Source organism: Nomascus leucogenys, chromosome 12 (genome assembly GCF_006542625.1).
Source record: "Nomascus leucogenys isolate Asia chromosome 12, Asia_NLE_v1, whole genome shotgun sequence".
NCBI lineage: Eukaryota > Metazoa > Chordata > Mammalia > Primates > Hylobatidae > Nomascus > Nomascus leucogenys.
The window spans coordinates 17,221,271-17,236,639 of record NC_044392.1 but is presented as its reverse complement, the minus strand read 5'-3'; the positions used below and the strand labels follow the sequence as shown (position 1 = coordinate 17,236,639).

Below are 15,369 nucleotides of genomic sequence, written 5' to 3'. Positions count from 1 at the left end.
CTGGACTCTGGAATTTTCTCTTCCTCCCTCCCTCCTTTCTGTTTTCCTTCTTCCCTCCTTCTTTCCTTTCTTCCCTCTTTCCTTCCTCCTTCCTTCCTTCCTTTCTTCCCTCCTTCCTTCCTCCTTCCTTCCTTCCTTTCTTCCCTCCTTCCTTCCTCCTTCCTCCTTTTTCCTTCCTTCCTTTCCTCCTTCCTCTACTTTCTCTCCTTCCTCCTCTCTTCTTTCTCCTCTCTCTTTTTTCTTTCCTCCCTCTCTGCCACCCTCTCTCCATCCATCCATTCTTTGCCAGGCCCTCTATGGGTATTGAGGACACAAAGAGGGGTAAGACACAGCCTCCATCTGCAAGGAGTTCATAGTCTCACAGGGAAGATAAACACAAAAACAACTAGTTACTCTACAGAAAACACAAACTATAGAGACAGACAATGGTGTAGAGGGAGCAAAGAGAATAAAGTAGTTGCTAATTATTTTAGGCACTTACTGTGTTTCAGGATTTGGGGGTTTTTGTTAAATGGTTCTATTTTAAAAAACACTTTTATATATGTTAACTCATTTTCCTCATAACAACCCTACTGTTGGCTACTATTATAATTCCTATTTTACAGACAAGGAAACTGAGACACAGAAATGTTAAGTAACTTGACCGGGTTATACAGCTAGTGGGAGGAGAGCCAGGAACCCGAGCCAGCGGGCTGTCTTCAGAATCTGTGCTCCTAACCACTGACTAGTGTCCAGGTCTGCCATATCTTCATAAAGAAAGTAAGACTCAGTCACTCAACACATATGTTTTCAGCAGACTGTGGGGGCAGACAACAAATATGTCCAGGAACAAGCTCGATAATTTCAGGTACTGTGAGCTTGCTCATATGATGTGGTAGGACAGAAACGGCTGCATTCACTGGGGTAGTTGGAGAAGGTCTGTTTGAGGAGGTGACATTTGAGCTGCAATCTGGATGCGGAAGAAGCATCTTTATAATGGTCTGAGGGGTGGCAAATCAGGCAGAATAAGCAGCAGGTATGAAGGCTGACATGCTCCGGGTGTGAAGAAGCCCCAGGTGGCTGGGATGTAGAAGGAAGAGTAGGTCAGGGAGGTGGGCGAGAGCCTGTCTTGTAGGGCTGGGAAGGCCACAGTAAGCAGCTTGGATTTGCTGGAGTCGAAGGGCAATGGAGGTCTTCCAATCATGGAGTGACCACATGGGAGATGAGTTACAAAGCTGATACAGTGCTCTTGGCGAGAGATGCTGCTGCCATGGACTAAGGGCACAGCAGTGGAGGTGGAGAAATATGCCCAAGTGTAGGGTGTATTTTGGAGTTCAAGGTGGCAGGACATAGAGTAAGCAACCAGCCTGAGGTCAAAGCTATAAGGTTTCAGAGCCTAGATTCAAACACACACCCGCCGACTCTGGTCTGGGGCTTGTTCTGCTGTAACATAGCCGCCTCCCTTGCCTGGCTGACTCCGGACTAATTGATTTAGGCAGCCGCTTATTTTTGGATAATCAGAGGTAACCTTTCATCTGGCTGCTGTCTGAAATGGTAAAGCCTGATTTGAGAGGTCACCCTGAGAAAAAGGCCATCCTGGGGATGCAGCCCTGCCCTGCCCTGCCCTGCCCTGCCTGGTAGGTGACCGACCTCTAATTCCGCTGTGTTTATCGGAACGTGACACAGGAGGTCCTGGGTGCCTTCAGATAGCTGTCTACTCCTGCCATTATCACATGGTATAAAATCATCTGCTGTGTGTCTCCCTCAGGGATCTGGGGACTGTATCTGATTCATCTCTGTGGCCTCATTGCCAAATGTAGTGTCTGGCACATAGTAGGCACTCAGTAAACGAAGGTTGAACAGAAGAAACACTGAGACCCACAAGCTGATCCCCTGACCAAATCTGGTGTGATTTCTTGTAAATCACTTTCTCTCCATGTTTCAGATTTCTTAGCTGAAAACTAAGCTGAAACCATCTTACCTCTTAAGATAGTCAGGGCTGCCTAGGATTGTAGCAGTGCAGCAGTGTAGAAGAATACACCTCAGCCATGTATGTGGCTTGGGCCATTACACACTCCTTAGCTTCAACCCCAGCTGGGACTCAGCATCATCTGCCAAGTTGTCTGAGTTTCCCTCCCTGATCTACTACCTCATTTTCCAAGCCGTTTTTTAATTTTTTTACTTTTTCCAAATATGATAGTTCACATCTATTAAAGAGATAGGCCTTGTCTCTTCTTTCACAGAGGAAAGTAAAGGAATTTCCAGTTTGGAAGCATCACACCTACAGACTCAACTATGTCTTCCATTTTCCTGCCTCCTGTCCCAGAAGAGTTCCTTATTTGGGGCTGGTGATTCTCTCCATCTGGGCTCTGGATTTCAATCCGCCTGCCTTCCTAAGTACCTTGTTCCTTCAGTTATGCTCCTGCTCTACTGGTTCCTTCCCAGCATCATGTAAATATATTTGATCACTCATTTCTTACAAAAGCAAAGAAACCCTCCTTAAAGGGCACTGTCACCCAGCTGCTATCATATCTCCCTTCTTTCACATCCAGGCTCCTGGAAAGACGAGCTACACCCACTGTGTGTGTCCCCTGGTAATGCCGTTGCCATTTGCCTTCCCCTCCCAGCCTTCTGCTTGTGTTTTCACCAAGGTCCCCAGTGACTTCCTCGTCACTAAATCCTTGTGTGTTTCTCACACTCTCCCTGGCACTGTTTGACACAATCATTCCTCCTTCACTGAGAAACCTGTTCTGCACGCTGGGGATTTCTTCCCATCTCTCTGGTTTCACAGTCTCCTTGATGGGCCCTCTCCTCTGTGTCCAGCCATCTTCTCTCTAATCCTACAAAGCATTCCTCAGCTTCTCTCCTCACTTCCTATTGTTCCCATTGCCTTCAGTGTGCCCTTGGCTCTGGGTTGAAATCTGTACTCCTCACCTGTTACAGATGATCTGCCTTTGGGCCTAGTGATCTGCCTTTGGGATGCCTCTGACCTCATCTTATACCACACTTCCCATTTGCCACCATGCTGTAGCCCTGGAGGCCTTCTTCCAGGTCCTTTCTGTTGCTACTCCCTTGCTCCTGATCTGCTGCCCTCCCTCCCTGTCACTGAGAGAGGCCTCCCCAGGCACTCAGTCTAAACTAGCCTCTCCATTGCTATCTATCACATCACCCTACTTCAAGTCTCTGCATAGCATTTCCTATTTACTTTTTTTACTTGATAATTTTCTTTCTTCTCCCACTTCCATTAGAATTAAACTTTATGAGCATCTTGTTCAGGGCTAGCCTATAGTAAGTACTCAATAAATATTTGTTGATTCAATGAATGATGATTCCAAAATCTGTATTTGACTCAATTCACACTTCTGATTTCTTGATCTATGTATCAAAGTGCCCACTGGTTATCTCTTCACGGATGTCCACATGACATTGGCAAAACTGCACTGCTCACTTCTCTCTCTTTCCTCCTCTCCTTCTCGGTGAAGCCTTCGCCTCTTCTGTGTTCCCTGTCTTGGTGAATAGTACCACCAGCCAGGCACCCAGGCCTCATCCTTGACTCCTCCACATCCCTCACTACCCATCTGTTTGGCCCCAAATCTCTCTTAAACCACTGCTGATCCACTCCCCCATTTTCTAAGCCATTTTAAAGTTTCTCTACTTTTTCCAAATATGGAGAGAACCATCTGCATCTCTCCATAGCTACTGCCCTTCTCATAGCCCACACTTATTTCTCCCCTCCATTACTCTGGTAGCTTCCAGACTCCTCTCTCCATTATGTAACCAGAGCAATCTTCAGAAAGCAGATGTCCCTTGACCACCACCCAGTCACAGCCTGTTCAGAATGTTCATTACTGAAGGGTAAGCTTCTAAACATGCCATAGAAGCACCTTTGTAATCTGGTTTCTGGCTGTATCTCCTGTGTTATTTTTCAGCAGTATTCCCCTTGAACTTTAAGTTATTACCATGGTGAACTGCTGTATTGCCTGAACAAGCCTTGTTCCCTGTCACCTTGGGGAATTTGCAGATACTTTTCTGGATGCCTGGAACACAGGTCCCACTACCTACCTTCCATCTGTGCTGCTTTGCCTGGCTAACTGCTGCTTACCACCCAGATCTGCTTAGGTGAGCCTTCCTTCAGGAAATCATCTCTGACCTTTTAGGGTGGGTGGATGCTTCTGTCATTCATCTTAGAGCACCCAGTGCCTACCTCAGTTCTCTTCTTACTGTATCTTTGCCTCCTCGGAGCCTTGTCTAACCCTTATTGCCTATAAATGCTTGCCTTGTATGTGAATGAGAAGGAAATTCACTTGTCCAAGGCCGTACATCTGATTAGAGACAGCCAAGCTGAACTGGGCTTTCAGGCTACCTGCTGTCACCAGAGGTTTCTTGTATTACTGAAATGTAATGTTGATTTTTTTTTTTTTACTAAAGACAGGCGGGTTTGACGTCTGTCTCCTATCCCACAATATAGCCACTGTTTTTGGCCTAATTATTTGAGCTGTTCCAGATTGCATTTGGCTGGTTCTTCCCATGCAAGCTGTCTGCTGGATTGAGATTGTTTGTATTTATTTTGTCTGATTTTATTACATGTAGTCACATTTGCCATATAAAAAAATAGAAAAGCCTTTATGCTCACAGAGTTGGTGAGGATTTCTTCTTCTCTTTGATTTTAAAATATTTCCTTACCCGATAGCAGAGGGATGGGGCAAACATTGACACTGTTTTGGAAAGATAAAAGCAGGAGAGCTGAAGCAGAGTCTTGCTCTAAAGACAAGCTCCAGAATGACAGTTAAACCTATTAAGGTCAAATGACCTTTTGTGGAGTGTCTGAGTTTTCTAAATGAGCCTCAGCATTGCGTTCTGGCTAATTTTTATAACTTTTTTAATAGGACACATTAGCACTGTTATAAACCTTGTTAATTAAGCAATAATCTCAAATGCTCCCTCGCAGAGGGAGACATTCCCGGCAACTGCAGGTGATTAATATCTAGAGTCTAACGAAAGCCTTTTAATCAACCTGAGAAGCTTTTCGTTCAGTGCTGTTACCCACAGGAAATGAGAATGATTGAAATTCTATGGGGGCTTCTCTGAAAACCTTCCTCCATTTGCACCTTTCTCCTTCTACCTCTTCCCTGACTAATGCTAGGGGCTCCAAGGGCCACCACACCCACTCTCCTGCCTTCTCCTTCTGTCTCCTTTGCCACTTTACCTGCCATTATTACCTTGCAGTCAATTAGAGACTTCGAGCTGGGGGACTCTTGTTAGATTCTCTGGTTTGACATGCTACTTTTATAGATAGTGAAACTGAGACCCAGAGAAGTCCCGCCTAGAGGTTGCACAGCATCTAGGATTGGAATCAGATATAAGAATATCTCAACTTCTAAGCAGCTCTCATCACAGTTTGTCTCCCTCATTAGGTTCAGGTTCCTACAAAGTCACTATGGGTGTTTGTTTTCTCCCGGCCTGGGGTAGAGAGGGAATGCCTGAGTGTCCCAGTCTGTTGGGGGGAAACAATGTGGTTACGGTTTTATTAGATTGTGATTCGTGCTTTGACAGAGAGAAAAACCGAGACAGGTGTGGGAGCACGGAGTTCTAGGTAGAGTGGGGTCTCCTAACTCAATCTGATACTAGGTTTCTAGAAGGCTGAATCTGGAAGAATGAGTAGAGCTTAGGCAGGTGAAGGGGGAGGACTTAAGCAGAGAGGAGTAAGGTCACTGACAGGTGGAATAGGTTGAAAAGGATGATGAATATAGCTGAGGTGGGACTGGAGAGACAGGGCCTCCTACCTTCTTGTCTCTCAGTCCTTATGGAAAGGCCAAGACAAGATGAAGTGAGGATTAGTCAGGCTTGGGAATAGTCAGGAAGTGACTGGTAGAGGTCAATTAAAAGCTTTTAAAGGCTTCTTTTGGCAAAACCCTTCTCGGTGGAAAGAAAAGGGTGCCTCAGAGAAAGAACGCTTATAGCAGGTGCACCTGCAGCACGGATGGCAACAGGAGGCCGACTGGCTGGCTCTGTGCCCAGGGAAGGGCTCAGCGTATGAGCAGGTAGCAGTGGATTCTGCCCTATACCTACTCCCTTTCTCCAGGCCTCAGGCTTCTCATATGTTAGTGGAAAGGTTAGCACAAGTTAGTCTTCCCAATCCCCTCTAGTGTTGGCATTCTGCATCTCTGAGACAATTCCCTGTTCTGAGCTGGTTTGGTAATGACAAGATTTTGCTTGTTCTCCATAGCAATTCCTCAAGGTTGGATTGTCATTCCTGTTTAGTTGAGAAAACTCAGGCTCAAAGAGTCCCCAAGGGTTTTGCCCATTATTACACATTCCCATGGTACATTCACCACCCACACCCTAGTCCCATTCTGACCAGAATATTTGTGTTCCCTTAGGTGTCTCTGGAAAAGCATTTATTCAGTCATTTAACATATATTTACTTAAGCTTGCCACTGTGCCAAACACTGTGTTAGGCCCTAGGAATTAATAGTTGTAAATACATAAAATACTCAGAACAACCCCATACAGGTGTAGTATTCCTTACAGCTTGAAAAAGGCAACATGTTTATCCCACATGCCTCATGGCAGCATTAAAAAAAAAATGCTCTGTAGTTTGTTATCCTTATTTATGAGGTGGGGAATCTAGGGCAGTGAGTTGCACCAGGTCCCCAGGCTAGGCAGTCAATTGAAGTCAGGCTTCAGCCAGACCTTATCTGGAGCTGGCTTTTTGCTTTATCACAGCAAATGGTGGACTCAGTAAGAGAGTGGCCGTACTGAGCCTCATTAGTAATCACAGCAGTGAGACACTACTTCACACCCACCAGGTTGTCAGAACCTTAATAATGTGACAATGTCAAGTACTATTGAAATGGGGCAACCAGTACTACTTGCATACACTGTTGCTAGGAGTGCCAGTCAGCACAACCACTTTGGAAAACAATTTACCAGGCATCGCCTAATAAAGTTGAATATGCACACATCTTAACATTCAGCAAGTCCACGCCTAGGCTGATACTGGAGAATTTCTTGCATGTCTTCCCCAGAGGCATGTGCCAGAGTGTTTTTAATTGCAAAACCAAGTATCCATTGACAATAAAATGGATAAACAAATTGTGATAGAGCCATACAATAGAACACTACTCATCAGTGAAAATGAATGACCTACAAATGTATTTTTCTTTTTTTTTTTTTTTTTTTTTTTGAGACGGAGTCTCGCTCTGTCGCCCAGGCTGGAGTGCAGTGGCGCAATCTCGGCTCACTGCAAGCTCCGCCTCCCGGGTTCACGCCATTCTCCTGCCTCAGCCTCTCCGAGTAGCTGGGACTACAGGCGCCCGCCACCACGCCCGGCTAATTTTTTTGTATTTTTTTAGTAGAGACGGGGTTTCACCGTGGTCTCGATCTCCTGACCTCATGATGCGCCCGCCTCGGCCTCCCAAAGTGCTGGGATTACAAGCATGAGCCACCGCGCCCGGCCACAAATGTATTTTTCATGAGAAGATCTCAAAACTATAACATTTGAGTAAAAAAAAAAAAGCAAGTCAGGATGATATATAGAGTGGGCACATTTATAAAAAGATTGAAAATGGAAAATAAACTCTATTTTATTTAAGGATACATACATGTGTTAACACTAAGAGAAAAAAAAGCAAAAGTTCAGGAGAATGGTTATCTCTGGTGGAGAGGAAAGAATTAGGGAGGGGCCTCCAGGTTCCAGGAGGAACCAATAGTATCCTGCTCCACGGAGTGGTGGACACGTGGGCACTTTATCATTACTTTTAAAGTGTACATTTACAGTGTATATCTCCGCTTTTCTAAGTACATTCTATGATGCAAATTTTAAAATATAGCTATGCCAGATACATGAACTGGTATTTGGGAAGTATGTTGAGAGGCACATTTTCTTTTACCCTCCTTAAAAGATTTTTACTCAAATTCACCATTAATCCTTGGCCTTGTTTCTTCTCCCTGTCTAGAGTGTTTGTATGACAGAATAGCACAAGAAACTGTGGATGAAACTGAAATTGCACAGAGACTCTCCAAAGTCAACAAGTACATCTGTGAAAAAATCATGGATATCAATAAATCCTGTAAAAATGAAGAACGAAGGGAAGCAAAATACAATTTGCAATAAACTTTGGATTTTTCATAAAGCTTTCGTGTTTTCCTTGTGTGGCATGTGATTTGCGAGCGATGGTGCCGTCCAAATCAGACCCCACCATGCGTGGTGGTGTGTGGGCAGGGATCCATCGGGTTCTGGGGTCAGCGGCTTGTTCTGAGTGTGGACACTCCAAAGAAGACAGATGGCTTTGCTGAGACTCAGGAGCAGCCTGGCACTGGTGTCCTTCTGGGAATGGGGAAAACACTCTTCCTGGAGGGGGATAAGGTTGCCTGAGTTGCCTGTCACTTGACTGGATTTGAATGGATATTTTTACCATCCAAGGACTTCTTTGTGGCTCTATTTTGTTCTATAATAAATTTTCATGAATTCTTTGATGTAGATAGTCTTTATCCTCATTTCTTTAGTATATTACGTATACGGTGGGGGTGACCAGAGTGTTGTGCCACCTGGCATGCCCTTCCTTTCAGGGGAGGAATATTCCGGCTGAAGGACAGAAAATTCCTAAGAGATGTGGTTGCTTTCTGCAGATCTGAAGGCTGTCTCAAAAGCAGGTATCTTTCTCTGACTTCAAAGGCCAGATCTTGGACCAGTCACCTTTCTCACTCAAGGTGATCTGAAATTCAGCTTCCCTGATAATTCGAATCAATCTTTGTAAAGGGGTGAAGACGATGGGGTGATAATGTTAGATGAGTATAGGATTACATTCAGGAACTAGGGGCAATGTTACCTGGTATCGGTTCTTCCATCCTATCTTGTATCTCAAATGTTCTTTCAAGTTACATAATTTTTATCTCATTCTTTATTCAGTTACTGAGTCTCTAAGGTGCCTGGCACACATTCTGGCAAACCACATTAGAACTTCCTGTTGGTTTGCACTTTGCTTTCTGTAATGCCTGTGAAGTATGCATGGCATATTAGCAAGGGCAAGGGCTTTGGGCCGATGGCGTCTGGATTCCAAGCCTGGCTCCCCTGCCTGCTTTGGGCTTAACCTGTCCTCTCTGAGTTTCCATTTTCTATTTCACAAAAGGGAGATGATACCTACCTTTCAGAGGTGCTACAAGGATTAGAGATAGCAGAAGTGTTCAATAAATGCTGGCGACTGTTATTCATTTCTGATTATTGGCTGTTATCGTTGGTTAGAAAAGTGGCCTCTGGTTTCTCTAATGGTTCATCCATTAATTGGTAGTCTGTAACCAAAAGCTCAGGGTCCCTGGAGTAAGTAGGAGAGGTGGCTGCCACTTTGAGAACTTTTATTTTAATTGTCTTTCAGTTAACGAAACTTATTCTCAGAGTTCTTATCAGTAATAAGGAGGAAAATAATGCCTACCTCATAGGCCGTGTGGATAATAATATTAGTAATAACAGATAGTTAATATGTGTCAAGACTTCTCTAAGTGTTTAACATAGTATGTTAACTCATTTCACAAGGTAAGCAAAGTTCCTGACACTTAGTAGATAGACGTTCAATAAATATTTGATAAGATATGTTCATTTAAGGGCACGGGGAAGCTCAGGCATGAGTTGCGTGGAACGCGTGAGATGCTGGGAAGAAAAACTTTGCATCATTGTTGAGCGCATCCCCTTTTCTCTCTGTGCATAACAAAGACACTAACACCCAGAGGCTCTGCATTTCTCCTCAAAGACTGATAAAATAAGGTACCTGCTTTACAAGCGCTTTTAGGTAAGTGGGGGAATAATTGTGGAAATAACTACAATAAAAACACTGTGATATTTTTGAAAGTGCTTTGTGTAATGTTTGATACATCTATTCAAGAGAAGAGGGCAGTTAAAGATTGCGGGATCTGGGTTTAAATCCTGGATTCGCCACTTCCAAGCAGGTCACTTGACCTCTGGGCCTTGTTTCTTCTGGTGTGGAGAGAATGATCCCTAATTCAGGGTTGTTGTGGAGAGTGATCTAGATAATATCTGAAAAAAAGGGCTCTATAAATCAAAAAGATCCTTGCAGATGTTCGTTATTATCCATAGCGTAAAAGGCAGAATGAAATCAGAAGTAGATGCAACAAGGAATCATGCGTGTAAGAGCCAATTCTGATGTAATCAGGAGGCTCCACACACTAATTAGGCTGAGACGGTTTGGCCTCTGTTGTGTACCTGGTGCCTTGTTATTGTAATATGAGGGTAAGACCATCATTCTTACACCCATAGAAATGATGAAATGGGCTCAAAAAAGGTTAAATAATTTCTTGCTCAAGGTCCTGGAGCTGTCAGCAGTGGACCTGGATCAGAACTCAGGTCTGTGAAAAACCTGCCCTTTTACCTCTTCCCTGAAAGATGAGTGGAAAATTATGGTCTAGGCTGAGAATCTAGTCACATAATCTCAGGATATGTTTAGGGGAAACCCAACCTAAGTCTTAGTCAATGGAAATCAGTCTTCTTAATTCAGGCCATTTGGAGGGACTGGGAATGACAGTACTGCTTATAAACATTCACAGTTTCATTACATTCAAATATATATAAAAACTCAAATTCATTTTGTTTGGTAGAGTGTTTCACAAACTTGCCCGATCTTAAGAATTGGCTGAGGTGCTTAAAATACACATTTCCTGTGCTTTGGCTTGGAAAGCCTGATTCGGTAGGTCTGGGACAAGGCTGGGAACGTGTATTTTAACACAGATGTCACTTTTGAAAAATATCAGTTAAAGTCATTAGAAGACCTTCATTAAAATGAAGGAATAAGAGTGTTCCCTATGTTAAAAAAAAAAATGGATGAGGAGCCAACAAACTGATGGTCTTTCTAATGTGCCTGAGGATACTTGAAATTGAGAGTAAATTTCTTCTTAAGTAACTGAGACTGCCCTAACACCTGTTTAGAATTCCTCTTCATGGTCACCAAATGCTGTTCAGCTGGACACAATGCAGAAGGTGACTTTCTGTCTAGGCTCAAATGATTTTTCCCTCACTTGTACACTTAAGTCTTTTGATTCTTGTGCCAGGCCAGTGAGTTGTGTAGGAGAGGACTGTCAATACTGAATTGGCAGGACCTGAATCAATGAGGTTTGGGCACTGTCTTCAGAAGCCCTGGCAACAAGTTTTCTGATACCAGATGAAACCAAGAGATGGGGCTTGGCTTTATTTCCTTGCTAAGGGAAGTGTATTGGTGACTTTTTCGTGCTTGTATGCTTCCTGTAGGCCTTTCTAACTTGTGATTTATTTTGTAATTATAGAGAAAAACTACTTTATAGAAATTACTGCCAAAAATAGGAAATACCCCCCAAACTGCACTGCTGAAAGCACTCTGATGTATCTCACGTAGTCTTTTTTCAAGGGTGAAAATATGTATTTTCCATACCTATGATTATAGCACATAGTCAGGTTTGTATCCTTCCCTTTGCGTTTAACATGTTTCACCATTGCTCCATAAAATTCATAACTATCAGTTCTAACATCCACAAAGTGGACCAACATAAAGCTGCAATTGAGTAAACCACCTGGTCAGCTGCCCAAGACCTAACCCACAGATCAGGGGTTTGTGAAGGGCCTGGCTGCACACTTTTCATCACGCACCGGGGTAAAGTTAGCTAGAGTTAGGAGGCAGATGCATGCGAGTTTAGTTCCCAACTCTGGCACTTACCAACAAATGAGGCAAGTTACTTCGTCTTTCTTAACACAACCTTCTTCATCTGCAAAATGGAGGAAATAAGGTCTAGTTATGGGGTTATTAGGAGTAATGAGAGTGTAATTAATGTGCCCCAGCAAGAGAGGGGCTAAATGGCTGTCAGTGTTAATGTTGGGCTTCCTCTCCTCTCTTCTCTCCCTACACCTGTTCATTCCTCACTGAAGTGTGCTCCTCCTAACCTGCTGACCCCGTACGCAGTGACCTTGGCTTTCATACCCACCTCTGGCTCTCTGGACATCTTCTGCTTATCCCATAGTTCTCCGTACATGGGGGCTTTCCCCCGTGCATGCTGACTAGCTCGTTCCTCGGCTTCCAGCTCCCCTCACCTACCTCAGCCCCTACTCACTGCCACCCAAGTGGCCCATTTACACATCTTGGATTTTTCGACTCTTTATAAATTAAACCCAGATGAAGATTTTTCTGTTTCACAGTGTTTTCTCTTTATATTTTCCGTCGTTTTCTTAGAGTGGTTGTACCTGGGTCAAAAGGAATGACATTTTATCACTCTTGATACATATAATGGGTGTGACCACTTTTTAAATTATTTTGCCCACTTAATAGGTGAAAAATAGCACCTTGTTATATTTTATTTTATTATAGCCAAGACTGCATATCTCTCCAGAGTTTGGCTACTTCTTTGTAGAAAAGGAAAACTTTAAAACCTATAAGTAGTTTCAGCAGAATCCATTTCATGTTCTGTGTTTAGTTTTCTCATGGACCAATGTGAACTTGGGCATATAATTTTCGCCTATATGTCTGCAAATAGACAAACCAATAGATATTTTCACTTCTTTTGAAGAGCTTGATCCCTTTCTGCCAGGCAGCTTCATAGGCTTATGGAATCTAAGGATCAAAAATGAACTTTGAGGTTTTCCACCCGAATCTCCTCCCCATTGTAAGCAAATGCCATTCCAGACCATGCTTGAATACCTCCAAGCACAAGGAATTCATATTCACACCCAAGAGTCCATCCAGTTATTGCCGTCAGTAAAATATTATTCCATTGAGCTAAAAATCTACCTCCCTGAGACTTTCAAAGTCATTCACATTCTTCCCTTTCAAGCCACACCGAATGTTTCCACTCACAGCCCTTTGTAGAGTTGAAGGTGGCTGTCATTTCTCCTCACCAACTAATAAATAGCTCAAATTCTGCTTCACCATTTCTCATGTGTGGCAGGCTATGTGGGAAAGAGTGGGGCGTGTGGATTTAGACAGCCATGTGTTCAAAGCCTGTTTTCTTCCACTTAGTGGTGTGTGACCTTAAATAAATTCTTAACCTCTCTGAGCTTCAGTTTTCTCATTTTAATAACGGGAATAGTAGTATCTATCTCACAGGATTATGTCAAGAGTTAAGTAAGATAATGTGAATAAGGTATTCTAGGCATTCGGTATCTCAGTTCCCTAATCCTGAGAACTCTGACATCCTGGTTGCTCTTTTATGGATCTGCCCCTGTAGATGAGACTCAGGACTGGACGTGGTGCTCCAGGAAGAGTTTGGTCAGCAAGATGTCACCTCTTACTCTCGGACTTTGAATTAGCATCTTTAGCAATAGAATTGTCTCATATTGAGACAATAAGGCTCAGTAAGGTAATATTGACAGTATGTGGTGAGGGAAATATTACCAGTCCCCTATTGTCTCTTTTTGGCTAACACGATACTTGTCCCTTTAGTTTACTGTGTTATAAGGGAAAGAGCTTCAATTTTGGAGCCAGAGAGACTGACACTGAATTCAAACCCTGCGTTCACTATTTATTAGATTAGAGGAAATTGGACAAGTTTCTTAAAGTCTCCCAACCCCAGTCCCCCTGCTCATTATGCAGTTGTTGGGTAGTCATACCGACCTGCCACTGTGCCACACCTGCAGTCCCCACTCGACCCCAGTTCCAGCCTTCAGTAAATGTGAAATCTTTTTGTTCTTATTTTCCTCTTCTTTTTAATCCTAACAGCTCTTTAGTCCTCCCCACCCTTTAACTGTGTAAAATTTTCAAGTATATTTCTTAAACGAAATACAGGACTTTGCATTCGTCCCTGTTACATTTCATCTTACTGGTTTCAGCCCAACATTTCAGCTGGTCGAGATCTTCTTTACAGGTTGTGTTTAAAATACAAAAGACCCCCCAATCCCTCCCTATTCACCAGCGCCCACCCACCCAGCCACCCCAAATAAACAAACAATAACCAGATTTATTGACCAGTACTTATGCCAAGTTGTCAATTTCCTCTCTCTCTGTTCCTCTTATCTGAATAATTTCTCTCTGTTCCTCTTATGTGAATTATCTGAATAATTCACAAACTGTAACATAATTCCATTCAGCATCCACTTTAGCCTCTTGATTTCTGTTTTGTTCACTGCGCATTCCGAAAACCTAGCATATAGTGCACACTCATTAAAAAGTTATTGAATGAATAAATGACAAAAGTCAAAGACCTATTAGGAGACTGGGGCCCAATCCAGGCCTGGACGACAGCGAAGGACCCTACAGATGGAGGGAGAGCCACGGAGCACAGGCAAACCCTGGGGTCACCACAACTCAGTCCCAGTGCTGGGAAGACAGCTCTGTCCCTGTGAGCTCAGGCAGCCCAGGCCTTGGCCACTGCCTAGTGTCAGACCACAGGGGTTTCTGATCTGGGCAGTGTTAAAATGGGGAGAGGAAGGTAATAAATATCCAGGGCCTGGGGCACCCCCACACTGTTCTGTGAGGAGTCCGGGCCAGGGACCCTCCTCACCCCTGGAATAGGCACCTAAAGTTTACCCAGAAATCCTTAGTGAGCCCATATTGCCAACAGTCACACTGGACCCCATCGGCCTTGTTGCAGCAGCCATCAGAGAAGCCACACAGGGAACAAATGCCAAGGTGGCGTTCCCTGCGTCATTGTCCTTGGTTCCCTGCCACTGATTCCTCAGCATTTCTCATTTGTGGCCACCTGCAGCTATGGCCAGCACTCAGCAGAAATATGGTTTCCATGTTGAGATCATTTCTGGAGACTTTAGGGTCTGAATTGCAGTGATCACGGGGACTGTGAGGGTCTCTTACACTATACCCCAATTCCACTTCACATAAACCTCACCCTACTCCCACCTCTGGGAAAAGAGTGACTCAATTTAAATGATTTTCTGGAATCAGCCATATGTCAGCCCAGTTATAAATGGCCTTGCACTATGCACACTGTCCTGCCCCTGTGGAGCAGCCTCAAGCTTTACACTTTCCCCCGCTCCTCTGCCTCTCTACCTTCAGCTGCTTGGCCCTGCTCAGTCTGGGGCCCTAATTCATCCTTGTCCCTCTTTTAGATCATTAACCATGGGAGAAAAAAAAAACTATCCTCTCTGGGCTTGAAGGCTCAGATTAAATATCATTTCCTCTAAGAGCCTGTTACCGTCTATTCCTAAAGGACTCCCTCCCTTCTCTAGTTTTCCACATCTTCCTCCATCCTTCATTCCCAGCCCCAGTCTTCTCTGTACCTTAGCACTCAGAGGATTGTATCGTAGTATTAATTTAGCTTCCTCTTCCTCACAAGGCTGTCAGTGAACTGCAGGCAGGACTGTGTTAATTCATCTCTATACATGTTTGCTGAACCCCTACACTGTGCTAGGTGCAAGAGATACAGTTATGGGTGATTTTTTTTTTTTTTTTTTTTTTTGAGACGGAG

General features: G+C 43.8%; 2 protein-coding genes across 5 annotated transcripts in view; both read left to right on the top strand.

Annotated features, from left to right (window-relative positions):
* Positions 1–8,457, top strand: part of BEND5 (BEN domain containing 5) — a 50,267-nt gene extending 41,810 nt beyond the window's left edge. For 3 of the 4 annotated variants that reach the window (XM_012511540.2, XM_030823881.1, XM_030823880.1), the window contains one exon: positions 7,938–8,457. In XM_012511540.2, coding sequence (XP_012366994.1) covers positions 7,938–8,095 — 158 coding nt within the window. In that variant the 3' untranslated portion in view covers positions 8,096–8,457. The remainder of the gene's footprint in view (positions 1–7,937) is intronic. The other variant, XM_003259005.3, reaches the window with a different exon arrangement.
* AGBL4 (ATP/GTP binding protein like 4) overlaps positions 1–15,369 on the top strand; it is a 1,461,703-nt gene that overhangs the window by 1,256,197 nt on the left and 190,137 nt on the right. The window lies entirely within an intron of this gene.